Source organism: Gobio gobio, assembly GCF_949357685.1.
Source record: "Gobio gobio genome assembly, chromosome: 12".
NCBI classification, from domain to species: Eukaryota; Metazoa; Chordata; class Actinopteri; order Cypriniformes; family Gobionidae; genus Gobio; species Gobio gobio.
In genome coordinates this window covers 18537163-18549318 of record NC_137105.1, presented here as the reverse complement: position 1 = coordinate 18549318, position 12156 = coordinate 18537163, and the positions used below count along the sequence as shown (strand labels likewise).

The following is a 12156-nucleotide window of genomic DNA, read 5'->3' as shown; positions in this document are numbered from 1 at the left end:
TTAAACTATAACTGCAGTGGAGGTCAGGACTTAGGCTTCTCCTTGAAGTATTTGAAATTAATGGACACTAACAGGAATTTCTTTCTCTCCATACATATATGAAAATAGTTAGAGGAACAACAGATCTAAGTGGACAAAAAGGCACCTGCGTCTGAAGGGAACTGGAAGCCGTTAACAGGTTCTGGATACTGCTGGGAGGACAGTGTGTGAGGGAGAACGCCATCAGTTCCTGACGGGCAGAGAGCTGCGAGTATGTCTCACACTGCCCCAGCTGGGCACACACATCCCAACCATCACTATAGCCTAGAGTGAGAGAGTAAGAGAGTAAAAAATAAAACAAGGCATTTATGAACAGCCTGGCCATATACTGTACAGGCCAGGGGACATTAAACTCCCATAGAGAGAGATTTTCAAAAGAGACAACAAAAACTCATAAAGAGAGCACTTAGAAACCAATGTTGTCCAGGGTTAAGTACTATTCAGGATCCCCTTTTAAATTCTGATTCAATTCATAAATATTTAATTGCCATTAAAATTTGAATCTAAGGCTTAATAATGAAAACGGAAGAAATGTACCTGCTAAATGAGTAATTTTCAACTAGAAAATGAAAGTCTGTCGATAAATGTTGGCTCGACAAAACCTTAATTGAAAGTATAAAAGGTCTGTAATTAGACAGACAGACAGACAGACAGATAGAATGACAGAACGAACAAATGACAGAGAGACAGATAGATACAGACAGATAGATACAGACAGAAAGACAGATTTACAGAACAAACTAATGACAGAGAGACAGATAGATACAGACAGATAGATACTAGGGATGGGCAACAGTGGTCGAGTAATCGAGTACTCGAACGTGACAGCGATCATCGATCATGAGAACGATGATCGCCCTGACTTTAAAAAAATATATTTGTCTCTTTTTTATTGGTTATTGCGTCATTTTGCGCAGTACCGGAGGTCTGATTGGTTAGCGTTATACAGCTCGCCTCCAGACCGCGGCGAAATAAAGTGAAACTGAGGCGTGCACTGTGATGTCTGGAATCACTGTGATCATTAAATGGTTAGTGCAAGATGTGCAGCGCCAATCATAGCATTATAATGAGAACACGATGATGCTGTAAATTCTCTGTGCTTAGTTCCCCGTGTATCAGCTGTTAAAAGGGTGGTAAAACACATTCTTTTGAAGTCTTGATTGTGTTTGTGGGGTGCACTGTAACATGTGTTCATGCTTCGTTTAAAAAAAAAAGGCATTATTTTTCATATATTTGACCTTTATTCTACACTGCTCTGTCCCTCCTTGTAAAACGGACTGATGCTTTCCGGGTTGTATGAAGCCAGTCCCTCAAAAATACGCAATGGGCTCAGATTGGTTAGCTGGCCCAGTGTGTTGTGATTCGCTAACCGCAGTGCACGTTTATCGGAAACGCCACGCCACTTACCTGGAGGCTGTGCTTTGGTCAGTAGGCTATTAGAAACAATGGCGTCAATAAAACCATACCAATCTGAGCCTGAATCAGACCCAGAACATTTTAGTGAAGTTAATCGAGCAGAACCTGTTCAGTCCTCAAGAGTAAAGACTGCGGATCTATAGTGATCGCTACTGAATGGCACTGTTACTTTTGTATTTTTAGAACGATTATAGCCAAATATCTGTCGCAAGAACTATTAACCCAAAACGAACACTAAACACTGGCTTTACTAGTAAGCTAGCCAAATAACCAGTGTTGGGAATAACGGCGTTATAGATAAACGGCGTTACTAACGGAATTACTTTTTTCAGTAACGAGTAATCAAACGAATTACTGTTTCTTCCGTTACAACGCCGTTAGCGTTACTGAGGGAAAAAAATGCGGCGTTACTATAATTGAGCTCATTGACGCGGTTTTCATCCGAACAGGCTCTCTGTCAGTCGGACCTGCAACGCGCAACGCGCGCGCGTTGATAGGTTGAGTTCACACACACACCTATGACGCACACGCATATGCCCAGTCAGCGATGGCAGTCCAACGACTTCAAAGGTAGCTTTCGCAAACTGAAAGTATAAACGCTACTTTCCCCTCGTTGAGGTGAAAGGTAATAATGTTTATTGTAACGTGCAGCTTATGCCCAAGAAGAAAGAGTCTCTCCTCGTCGGTGGAAAGTAATTCTATTTCTAATCTAATGAAGCCTCACGTCATCACAGCCACAACATTAGTGGCTAAAAACCCAGGTGATAACGTGAGCTCCACTACCAGAGGAGTAGTAAAGAAGTACTGATACTATTTACACAATATTTACACTATAGTAGGTCTACTGATAATATTTACACAATATGTAGGCTACACTATAGTAGGTCTACTGATAATATTTACAATAATATATTGAATTTGATAGGTGTCTCTCACATTGTCCCACAGCAACATTACAATAGTGTACATTAATGTACAATGTTTTATAATAATAATTTATTCTATTTAGTGTCCAATTCATTCATTTAACATATTTAATATTGGGGGCATCCAAGTTATTTGACATATTTGAACATTTACACAGTAACACATTAGTTACTTTCCCTGGTAATTAGTTACTTTTATAATGATGTAACTCAGTTACTAACTCAGTTACTATTTGTAAGAAGTAACTAGTAACTATAACTAATTACTTTTTTAAAGTAACGTGCCCAACACTGCAAATAACACACAGAACCATGTTTAGCAAGCCTGTAGATAGAGAATACATAAAAGCTCTAATCAAAGAATCATTTACACTAATGCCAAGTTCGCTGTTGAGATTTTAACGTTAGTGTTTGTAACGTTAGGTGTTCGTCAGATAACGTTAAGTATGAATAAGCATTTAACAGACTGGTTTGCAGAACAGTGTTGTCATCTGTTTACTTCCTTGCTAAAACCTATTACAGGAAAACACATCGATGAAAAATAAATCAGACTTACAGGTTGTGGCCCGTAAACAGCTTCTGTTTGTAAATCCAGCTTTCAGGACAAGCCGTTGTGCATATCCTGCATTGAACTCGCGAACATTGTGGAAGTTTTCCTCCGTGAAATGTGCTGCGGGAGGGAGCCCCGCGCGCGTCGTGCATTCACACACTGGCCGTGTTTGTCTCACGCAGCTGACGTTGTGCAAATCCGGCATTGAACTCGCGAAGATTGTGGAAGTTTTCCTCCGTGAGATGTGCTGCGGGAGCCCCGCACGCGCCTGTTCCCTTCTGTCTCATACACACGTGCATATAACATGTTGTATGTTAAACGCTCTGCAACGCACCCTCGTCCCAAGGAAGTCTGAACAAAGCAAGTACCCCAGACCTGCAATCCGGATGAAAATTTCCTCGGCATCGCGGCAACAACACTCCAGCCTAACTATACCACAACAGCGCCACGATACAAAATGGCCTCAACACCCCCTTCAGTTTCAGCTCAAATGCATTAATGCTCGACATTATGGTTTAGAGACGGTCATATTCTTTTTAGATATAGGCTATTTATTTCTCTGAATCATTTATATTAGTAATGCAGCAGTGCTATAGGCTACTGTTCTCGTATTTTTTACCAGTAGACCTAGTTTATTTAAAGTTGTTTTTCGTTATGAGTTCGAAAACACGCAGTGATGTCTATAAACACTTCAATCATGAATAATAAAATTAAGTTATTTTCATTATCCAATGACGGACATGCCCCGCCCCCGAGTACTCGTTTTTGAGACCTATCGATGATCGAAATGAGAAATTGACAAAAATGCCCATCCCTAATAGATACAGACAGAAAGACAGATTTACAGAACAAACAAATGACAGACAGACAGATAGATAGAATTACAGAACAAACAAATGACAGACAGATATAATTACAGAACAAACAAATGACAGACAGACAGACAGATAGATAGACAGACAGACAATTACAGAAGAAACTAATGACAGACAGACAAACAGACAGAATTACAGAACAAACAAATGACAGACAGATACAGATAGATAGAATTACAATACAAACAAATGACAGACAGACAAGACGGACAGACAGACAGACAGACAGACAGACAGACAGACAGATAGACAGATAGACAGATAGATAGATAGATAGATAGATAGATAGATAGATAGATAGATAGATAGATAGATAGATAGATAGATAGATAGATAGATAGATAGATAGACAGACAGACAGACAATTACAGAACAAACAAATGACAGACAGACAAACAGACAGACAGAATTACAGAACAAAGACAGACAGACAGACAGATAGAATTACAGAACAAAGACAGACAGACAGACAGACAGACAGACAGATAGAATTACAGAACAAAGACAGACAGACAGACAGACAGACAGACAGACAGATAGAATTACAGAACAAAGACAGACAGACAGACAGACAGACAGACAGACAGACAGACAGACAGACAGACAGACAGACAGACAGACAGACAGACAGACAGACAGACAGACAGACAGACAGACAGACAGACAGACAGACAGACAGACAGATAGATAGATAGATAGATAGATAGATAGATAGATAGATAGATAGATAGATAGATAGATAGATAGAATTACAGAACAAACAAATTACAGACAGACAGACAGACAGATAGAATTACAGAACAAAGACAGACAGACAGACAGACAGACAGACAGACAGACAGACAGATAGACAGACAGACAGACAGAATTACAGAACAAACAAATGACAGACAGACAGACAGACAGATAGATAGATAGACAGACAGACAGACTAATTTCTAACAACATCCGGCCATGAACAACAAAACCCACAATCCCTTGCTTCAGCACCAGCCACTGTGTCTCTGTGCTTCAAGTTAGCATAGTTTCAACAATTTGTTGCAGTTTTATTCTTGTTTTTCCATCCATGGCTCTTATTGCCTCATGTATTCAGTAAATCTTTCTAATCTCTAGCACTCTCCCTCTCTTCCTCATTCTCCATGTGACTGAATAATTACACAGTGAAGCAGGAGAGAAGCTAACCCATTTTCCACACTGATGTTAGCGAGGCTGTGAGACTGCTGCCGATAGCAATCAGAGATTAGCACATCTTCTGTTCTCAAGCCTGCATTAATCTACCCCTGCCTGAAGCATACACACACATGCACGCAACACCAGTCTCTTTCCAATATCTGATGGCGCATTGACTGAACAGCCCCACACACGCACACACACATAAAACACCTTTGAGCTCTGACTAGAGATGAATCTGCCTAGAATGATAACGATGGTCCTGCTGATCACACTCAAAACATTTTGCTACTCAAACCTCACTTATGAAAATACCAAAATTCTGCAAGCAGATTCTGAGGCTGTACAACACCCTTGGATGAAACATCTATGAAAACGAATCACCATGTCTTTTCATGGTTTGTGTATAATGATTTATCGAATCAATTTAAAGAGCAACTTCTAGCCAAACTAGCACATATTTCCCATTATATGTTTCATGTTTTTAAGCTTTCGTCAGCAGACCATACTTTTAAACTTCCCTGATATTGCCAGATGCTTTAATAATGTGGGAACCTTACAGACTCTATTTCAATATTAACACAAAAGATACACTGATCAGGCATAACATTATGACCAAATGGGTGGTGAAGTAGGCCAAATAAGCTTAAAAAGGCATAATATGTACATTTTTGCCGCTCAAGCATTTTCAAAACAATAACAAAGGCGAAGCTTGATGGTTTTGTCTGTGTAGGAAGCATCACCTTGGCGCGCTACGCTGTCAGGGTTTTTCCTGCATTGAAAAACAAATGTATGTCCCGCCAAAGCCTTATTTGATCAGTTATTGTGATTTATGAGTGATGTTAATGACTGCTGTGCGTGTGATAGGCTGCATGTTAACTGAGAGAGAGAACGAGCAGAGAGCTCCTCCCTCGCACACGCACTCTTTCTGTCTCCAAACTAAGCACTACCTTTGCTCTCTCTCCCTTGCACATATTAATCAAAATCAACTGACGATGATCAAAGGTCGGAAGACAGAATCCATGTTGCATGTGGCGCATTTGGAGATTACCCCTAGGTGTGAATTGTGCTCAAAAACATTGCCTCCTTCTCTGACAAGAGTCCCGCACATACAGCTGACATAAACAACACTTTCAACAAACGAAATGAAGTGTTTTCTGTGTTAACACAAATCTTTTAGATGTCCTAACAGCCGAGATTAGCACACAGTGTGTCAACGTCCGCTAATGTCCAATTTGCGAGCTAATGACTCCTTTGAACCGATTCATTTTAATGAATGGTTAAAACAACTGATCTGTCTAACATTGGACTCACGAGACGTCACTGTCTGAATCGGTGTAAAACAAATAATTTACTCTGAAATGGGAGGTTAATAGGAATTAGCATTAATAATCCACAGTATTTTCAGGTTATTTATATGACAATATGTAGTAAATTACCTATAAAATCATTTAGTTTAGACTGGAATGAGGTGAAACCAGAACAAAGCAAGTTGTTGTTAGCTAATTTTATTCAGTTGTGTATGGTAGAAAAGTAGACCATTAGTTAAAATAAACTTTTAAATGCTACTTTTTAATATTGATATGATAATATACCAGAATATTTATCAGTTCTAAAAAAAAGTGTTGGTAATACTATATAATGATTTATTCCTTGTATTTGTTGAATAATAAAGAAGATAAAAAGCCTTAAAAAAAGAATTGCATATTAAATCGCAATCAGATTATTTTCCAAAATCGTTCAGCCCTAATTTTATGTCATCGTAATGAATTAGCTGCAAGGAACGTGAAATTTAATGATATAGTAGGATGTTACTGATATGTGATTATTTGTTAAATTATTTGGTGGGTTAAAGGCATAGTTCACCCAAAAACTAAAATTAGACCATGATTTACTCACCCTCAAGTAATCCTTGTATATGACATTCTTCTTTTAGACAAATAAAATTCGGAGTTATAATAAAAATTTCCTGGCTCTTCCCAGCTTTATAATGGCAGTGACTTGTTGGGTCATTTTTGAAGTCCATAAAAGTGCATCTATCATCATATAACTGCTCCAAACGGTTAATAAAGGCCTTCTGCAGCGAAGTGGCGCATTTGTGTAAGAAAAAATATCCATATTTAAAACTTTATAGACTAAAATAACTAGCTTCCGGCAGTCAGCGGTACGCAAGTTGACTGTGTTTACGCAAGTTGACGTGTTTAAAACAATCGTACTAAAAGTAAATTTCAAAGAACCCATAGTTAAATGGGTAAATATTTTTGTGCAACACATACTGTATAAGTCTGTCGCCACGCCGATATCGATCCTTGTTTTATTTCTCTGTGAAACAAGATTAAAGGATCAGGGAAAAATGTTTCAAACACTTTAATAATAAAATAAACAAACCAAAAGTAAAAGCGACAGCCCCTCACTACCACATGCACATAAACAAAACATAACGTACATTAGTCCAGACCTGGTACTCTCTCTTCCTTCACGGTCGTCGCTCCTCCTTTTATGCTTCCGAAGCTCCTCCGTGAGAGATACGAGCCCGGTGCACCGCGCAGGTGATGCTCATTATCAAATCACGTACCGGCCTCGCACCGTTCTCTCACGGGTCTCATGCTGCCTTCACATGCTATCGGAAATTTCCTAATTCCCACTTTAGAAGTCGTGATTACGAGAAAAAAAGCAATAAAACTACACCTGCCACAGCAGTCTAGTTCTCCCCGCCACCATGTTTAAAGCTTATGACACGCCCATCTCGGGAATTGGGGTATCAAAATTATTTCCGAACTTCCCAGTGGTAAACACGACATCAGAGGGCATTCATGTGCAATTTTTACCTAGGAAACTCGTATTTACGATAATTCCGATAGCACGTGAAGGCAGCATTCTGCTTGCCACAGTCCATTTGTCCCGAAACCTGCTTGCCTCAGTTGATCTACGTTTACTTTTTAAAAAATTTCTGTGATCCAAGCTGACGGAACGACACAACAGCGGTGTGCGTGCTAAGTGCTGTATAACCACCACGTCCGCATTTGTCCACGTATGTTGCCATGGTTTCTACAAGTGGAAACCGAAGATAGCGCGGATATTACGTCATTGAGAGGTGACAATGACAGGAGACAAGCCATTATTTAAATTTGGATTTACAAACCCTTTAACTTTTGGGATAATGCAAGTACACTAATGCATGAAATATATCATACTGCTCCAATGTTGTTGTTTTTTATATTTTATTACAAAAATCGTACATATTGTACCTTTAAATGCTATGTAAAAAAGTATTACTGTAAAATTTCATCCACACATGATTTGTTATAGGCTTAAAGATTTAAAAAAAAAGGTCTGATCCCTGAAAATCTGCAGCGCATTTCTGATTTGGATGAAAACAAAATAGAAAGTGAAGATAGATTTCGAGTCAAGCTGTGCCGGCTTACCTGCAGCCATCAGATCCTGGCAGTGGATGTAGGAGGCCTTGAAATCCTGACAGTGCAGAGCCTGTTCTGCCAACAGCGTGAGCACCTGACCCTTCCTCTTGGCCTCATCATCACCTAAACCAACACCAAAACCATCACACAACCATGAGATTCTGGAACATTAAATGCTAAATGCTATATAATCTGGATGTTATTAGAATCATCAGCAGCACATTGTATTTCAGTTTAGATGAATTAAAAAGCTTGTCACTCATTTCAAAGTTCACTAATAAACTCCTCGTTCTAAGGTTCTGATCACTATAATGCACTGTAAACCCTAACGCTCAAAATAATTCATTGGTTTGAGTAGAGCCAACTCAAATTAAACAAATTAGTTCAAACAAATAAACTTTTATGAGTATTTACAACTTTCAAAACTGACACATTTTGAGTAATCTGAATTGTTTCATAGTTTTTTTTCATGAGTTTTATTAACTTATTTTAATTTTTAGACTAACTTAAATTTAAACTGGGCAGGGATTTCTATTTCCCAGCATGCTTTGACATGACACTCAAAAGAGACAGTAAATGTAAAAATGTGTTATATTATGATTGTTTTTTGTGTGCAAGATTAGCATTAAGTGGGAGATTTAGTAGTATTGCTACCAAAGCATTGTGCAACCAATTAGCAAGGTGGCATTTTTTGAATTAGCTAGTTAAAGCTAGTCTAAAGTTTCCATTAAAATGTTTTTACATTATACAGATTACATTATATTTTTAAGTTAAATGTATGAATTAGCTTACTCCCCTGTTGAAAAAACCCCAGCACATGCTGATAAGGTAAGTTTTGAAGCATGGCAGCTGGTTTGATCTGGTTTATGCTGGTCCTTAGTTGGTCATTAGCTGGTTTAAGCTTAAACCAGCTCAAAACCAGCAGCCATGCTTCAAAACATACCTAACCAGCATATGCTGTTTTTTTCAAAAGGGGCAAATATTTCAAGTTCAGAGCCAAATTTAATGTTTTTACAAAATAAAAAATCTGCAAGTTCTGCTTGCTTAAACTTTAAATTTCTTAACTTAAAAAAGTTGAGGCAACTGATTGCCAACTTTATAGTGAATATTAACAAAAAAATTCCATTAAAGATGGTTCTACTACTCAAATGTTCAGTCAAATGGAAGTGCAAAGGTCCAGAACATGAAACTATTCAGCAGTAAATTAAATTCCTTTCAGATGCGTTTCTGAGAAATTCCTGGATGGCTGCTTAGATGTTGTACAAATATCACAATCACATCTCAGAGAATGCCCTCTTACACCGCTCTGATCTCAGTCCAAAATAAGGAAATAAAAAAGACCATGAAGCCCGATGAAAACAGTGATAGGGGTTGTCTTTTTCATTAAAGTGTGTGTCGAGCATCAAAGGCCAGACAGGCAATAATACGAGCAGAGACAGGAAAGTGAACGTGTGCATGCGTGTAAGCGTGTGCATGTGTGTGAGCACCTGCGATTGCATGAATATGATTATTCGCCAGTAAAATCGAAAGGGTCAATACTGCGGGAAGTGGCATATTTCAGTCATATCCAAACTGATTTATATGTGACATGGAAGTCTTGATATATCAGGAGCATTTATTGCTGTCGGTTTCTCCTCATTTCACCTTTCTCTTATGCCAGCAGAGGCACAGGCGCAGGTGCGCTGACACGCGCGCACAAACAAAACAGCCCTACGGACATTAGTCGAGGGTAAGCCAAGGTGAATACATCAAACACTAGCACAGCAAACACCCAGTCACTTCATAGAGCTAATCAATTCCACTATATACGACAAGAAGAGCTTCTGATGTTCTGCATACTGATCTGTCTGACATGCTCAGAAGAGAGCCAGAGCTTTGGAATCACCTCAATTACCCCCTGCAACCAACACACGCACTGAACGCTTCACCTAGGAGAAGACAACCCACACCAATGTTTTCTCACAAAATAAGTGGCTGAAAAAGTTTGGGGTGAACATTTAACTAACAACACTTCCCACAAATGAGGGGCATTCCGGTGTCCCTTTTTCCCCCATTCTTTTTGATGGAAACTTTTGAATATTAATTTTCATAAAATAAAGCTAAGGATTAAACATTAAATATATGTATTACCGATTAAATTCTGAATTTGGTCTAATCTGTTGTTAAACTTGTGTCATATTTATCAGTTAACTTAATTAAACACTGCTTAAACGTAAGAAGTAACACCATTTATTGCAAGTAAATCTCATATAATCTCATATTCAGCTATTAAGGGGGGGGGGGGATGATATACTCAGCAAAAAAAAAAAAAAAAAAGGTCCACCATCTTTTCACACTAAAGGCAATTGAGGGACTCAAACAGAACTTTTAAATGAAGGAAACACGATGCATTAAGAGCCCCCCGGGGAAAACTTTTGAACAGGATTAAGATGTCCAAATTTTCCTTATTTTGTTTAAATTATATTATTTTTATTATTATTTATTTATTTTCATTTAGTACTGCCCTTCGGAAGCAACAGAAGATACTTTTCCCAGAAGACAAATTAAATACAATTTACCCTGATTTTCAAATTAAATACGTTTCACCCCCCGGCTCTTAATGCATCGTGTTTCCATCTGGAGCATCAGTGAATGTTTAAACCTTTTTTAATAGTTGTGTTTGAGTCCCTCAATTGTCCTTAGTAGGATTTTGAGATCCATCTTTTCACACTGTCACTGCTGGAAAGGGTTCAATGCCAAAGATGCCGGAAAACTGAAGAATTTGCAGGATCTGAAGGAATTTTCTGAAGAACAAAAGGCAGTTTAACTGCTCAGGACAAACAAACAACCAACACGAAACAAGAATATTAAGAATAATGGGTACATAAACTTTTGAACGGGGTCCTTTTTATAAATTCAGCTATTTTTTTTTATCTTGTGGACTATATGTAAACATCTTTTATGTAAAATATCTTATTCAGGACAGTACAAAAAAAAAAAACATGCATTTTTTTATAATCCCTCTTATTTTGTTAAAGAGCACCTATCATGGAATTTTGACATTTACCTTTCATGTAGTGTGTAACATAGATCTAAGTGAACAAAAACATTCGGCAAAGTTTGAAATATGACAGTGCACCGTATATATAGTTATTTTCTTTCAAAAGTAAGAGTCGACTCTGAGTCATTTTTAAGAATCGTTAGAAGACCAAAGCTTTTTCTCTGACTAGATGACGTCAACTTGTCAAGTTATTTGAATACGATACGCCCACTTATTGCGCTCCAAGACGCCAGTGAAAACTAGAAAACATCATGGCGACGAGACGCTGTGTTCTGAAGTGCGACTCAAAAGCAAACTTTTTTCATCTGCCCAAGGATGAGCATTTGAAGACTAAGTGGCTTGAAGACAAACCATACATCGTCGCGATTGAGTGTTTATTAGTCTTCAAATGTCTCTATTTGCATGTTTCGCGATCTCAGGAAGCTTTTATTATGGACTTCTATTATGGCACATGGTATCTTCTTCATCTGTCTGTACCATATATGGACTACATGTGCACAGAGCGCCATCCGGCTGCCAGTATGAATTGAAAACAACACATAAGAGACTCAATCGCTCATGATAAGGCTACATCTGCGCATTTTGAGGAAGTATTGAATAAAAAATACTCCTCTGTTTAGAAATTTGACACAGACATATGAGAATCTATCAATAGGTCTCCTCATCTGCACACTTTTGAACTGAAAGCCCTGAGGGATGTTGATTTGTCGCAAGTCTTTGTGAG

At 38.3% G+C, this 12156-nt stretch overlaps 2 protein-coding genes across 2 annotated transcripts in view; one reads left to right on the top strand and one right to left on the bottom strand.

Moving 5' to 3' along the window:
• drc1 (dynein regulatory complex subunit 1 homolog (Chlamydomonas)) overlaps positions 1-12156 on the top strand; it is a 548506-nt gene that overhangs the window by 112552 nt on the left and 423798 nt on the right. The window lies entirely within an intron of this gene.
• nbas (NBAS subunit of NRZ tethering complex) overlaps positions 1-12156 on the bottom strand; it is a 262104-nt gene that overhangs the window by 149346 nt on the left and 100602 nt on the right. The window contains exons 33-34 of the mRNA XM_079831768.1: positions 8402-8515; positions 146-303 (exon numbers count right to left, since the gene is read on the bottom strand). Of these exons, the coding sequence (XP_079687894.1) occupies positions 146-303; positions 8402-8515 (272 nt within the window). The remainder of the gene's footprint in view (positions 1-145; positions 304-8401; positions 8516-12156) is intronic.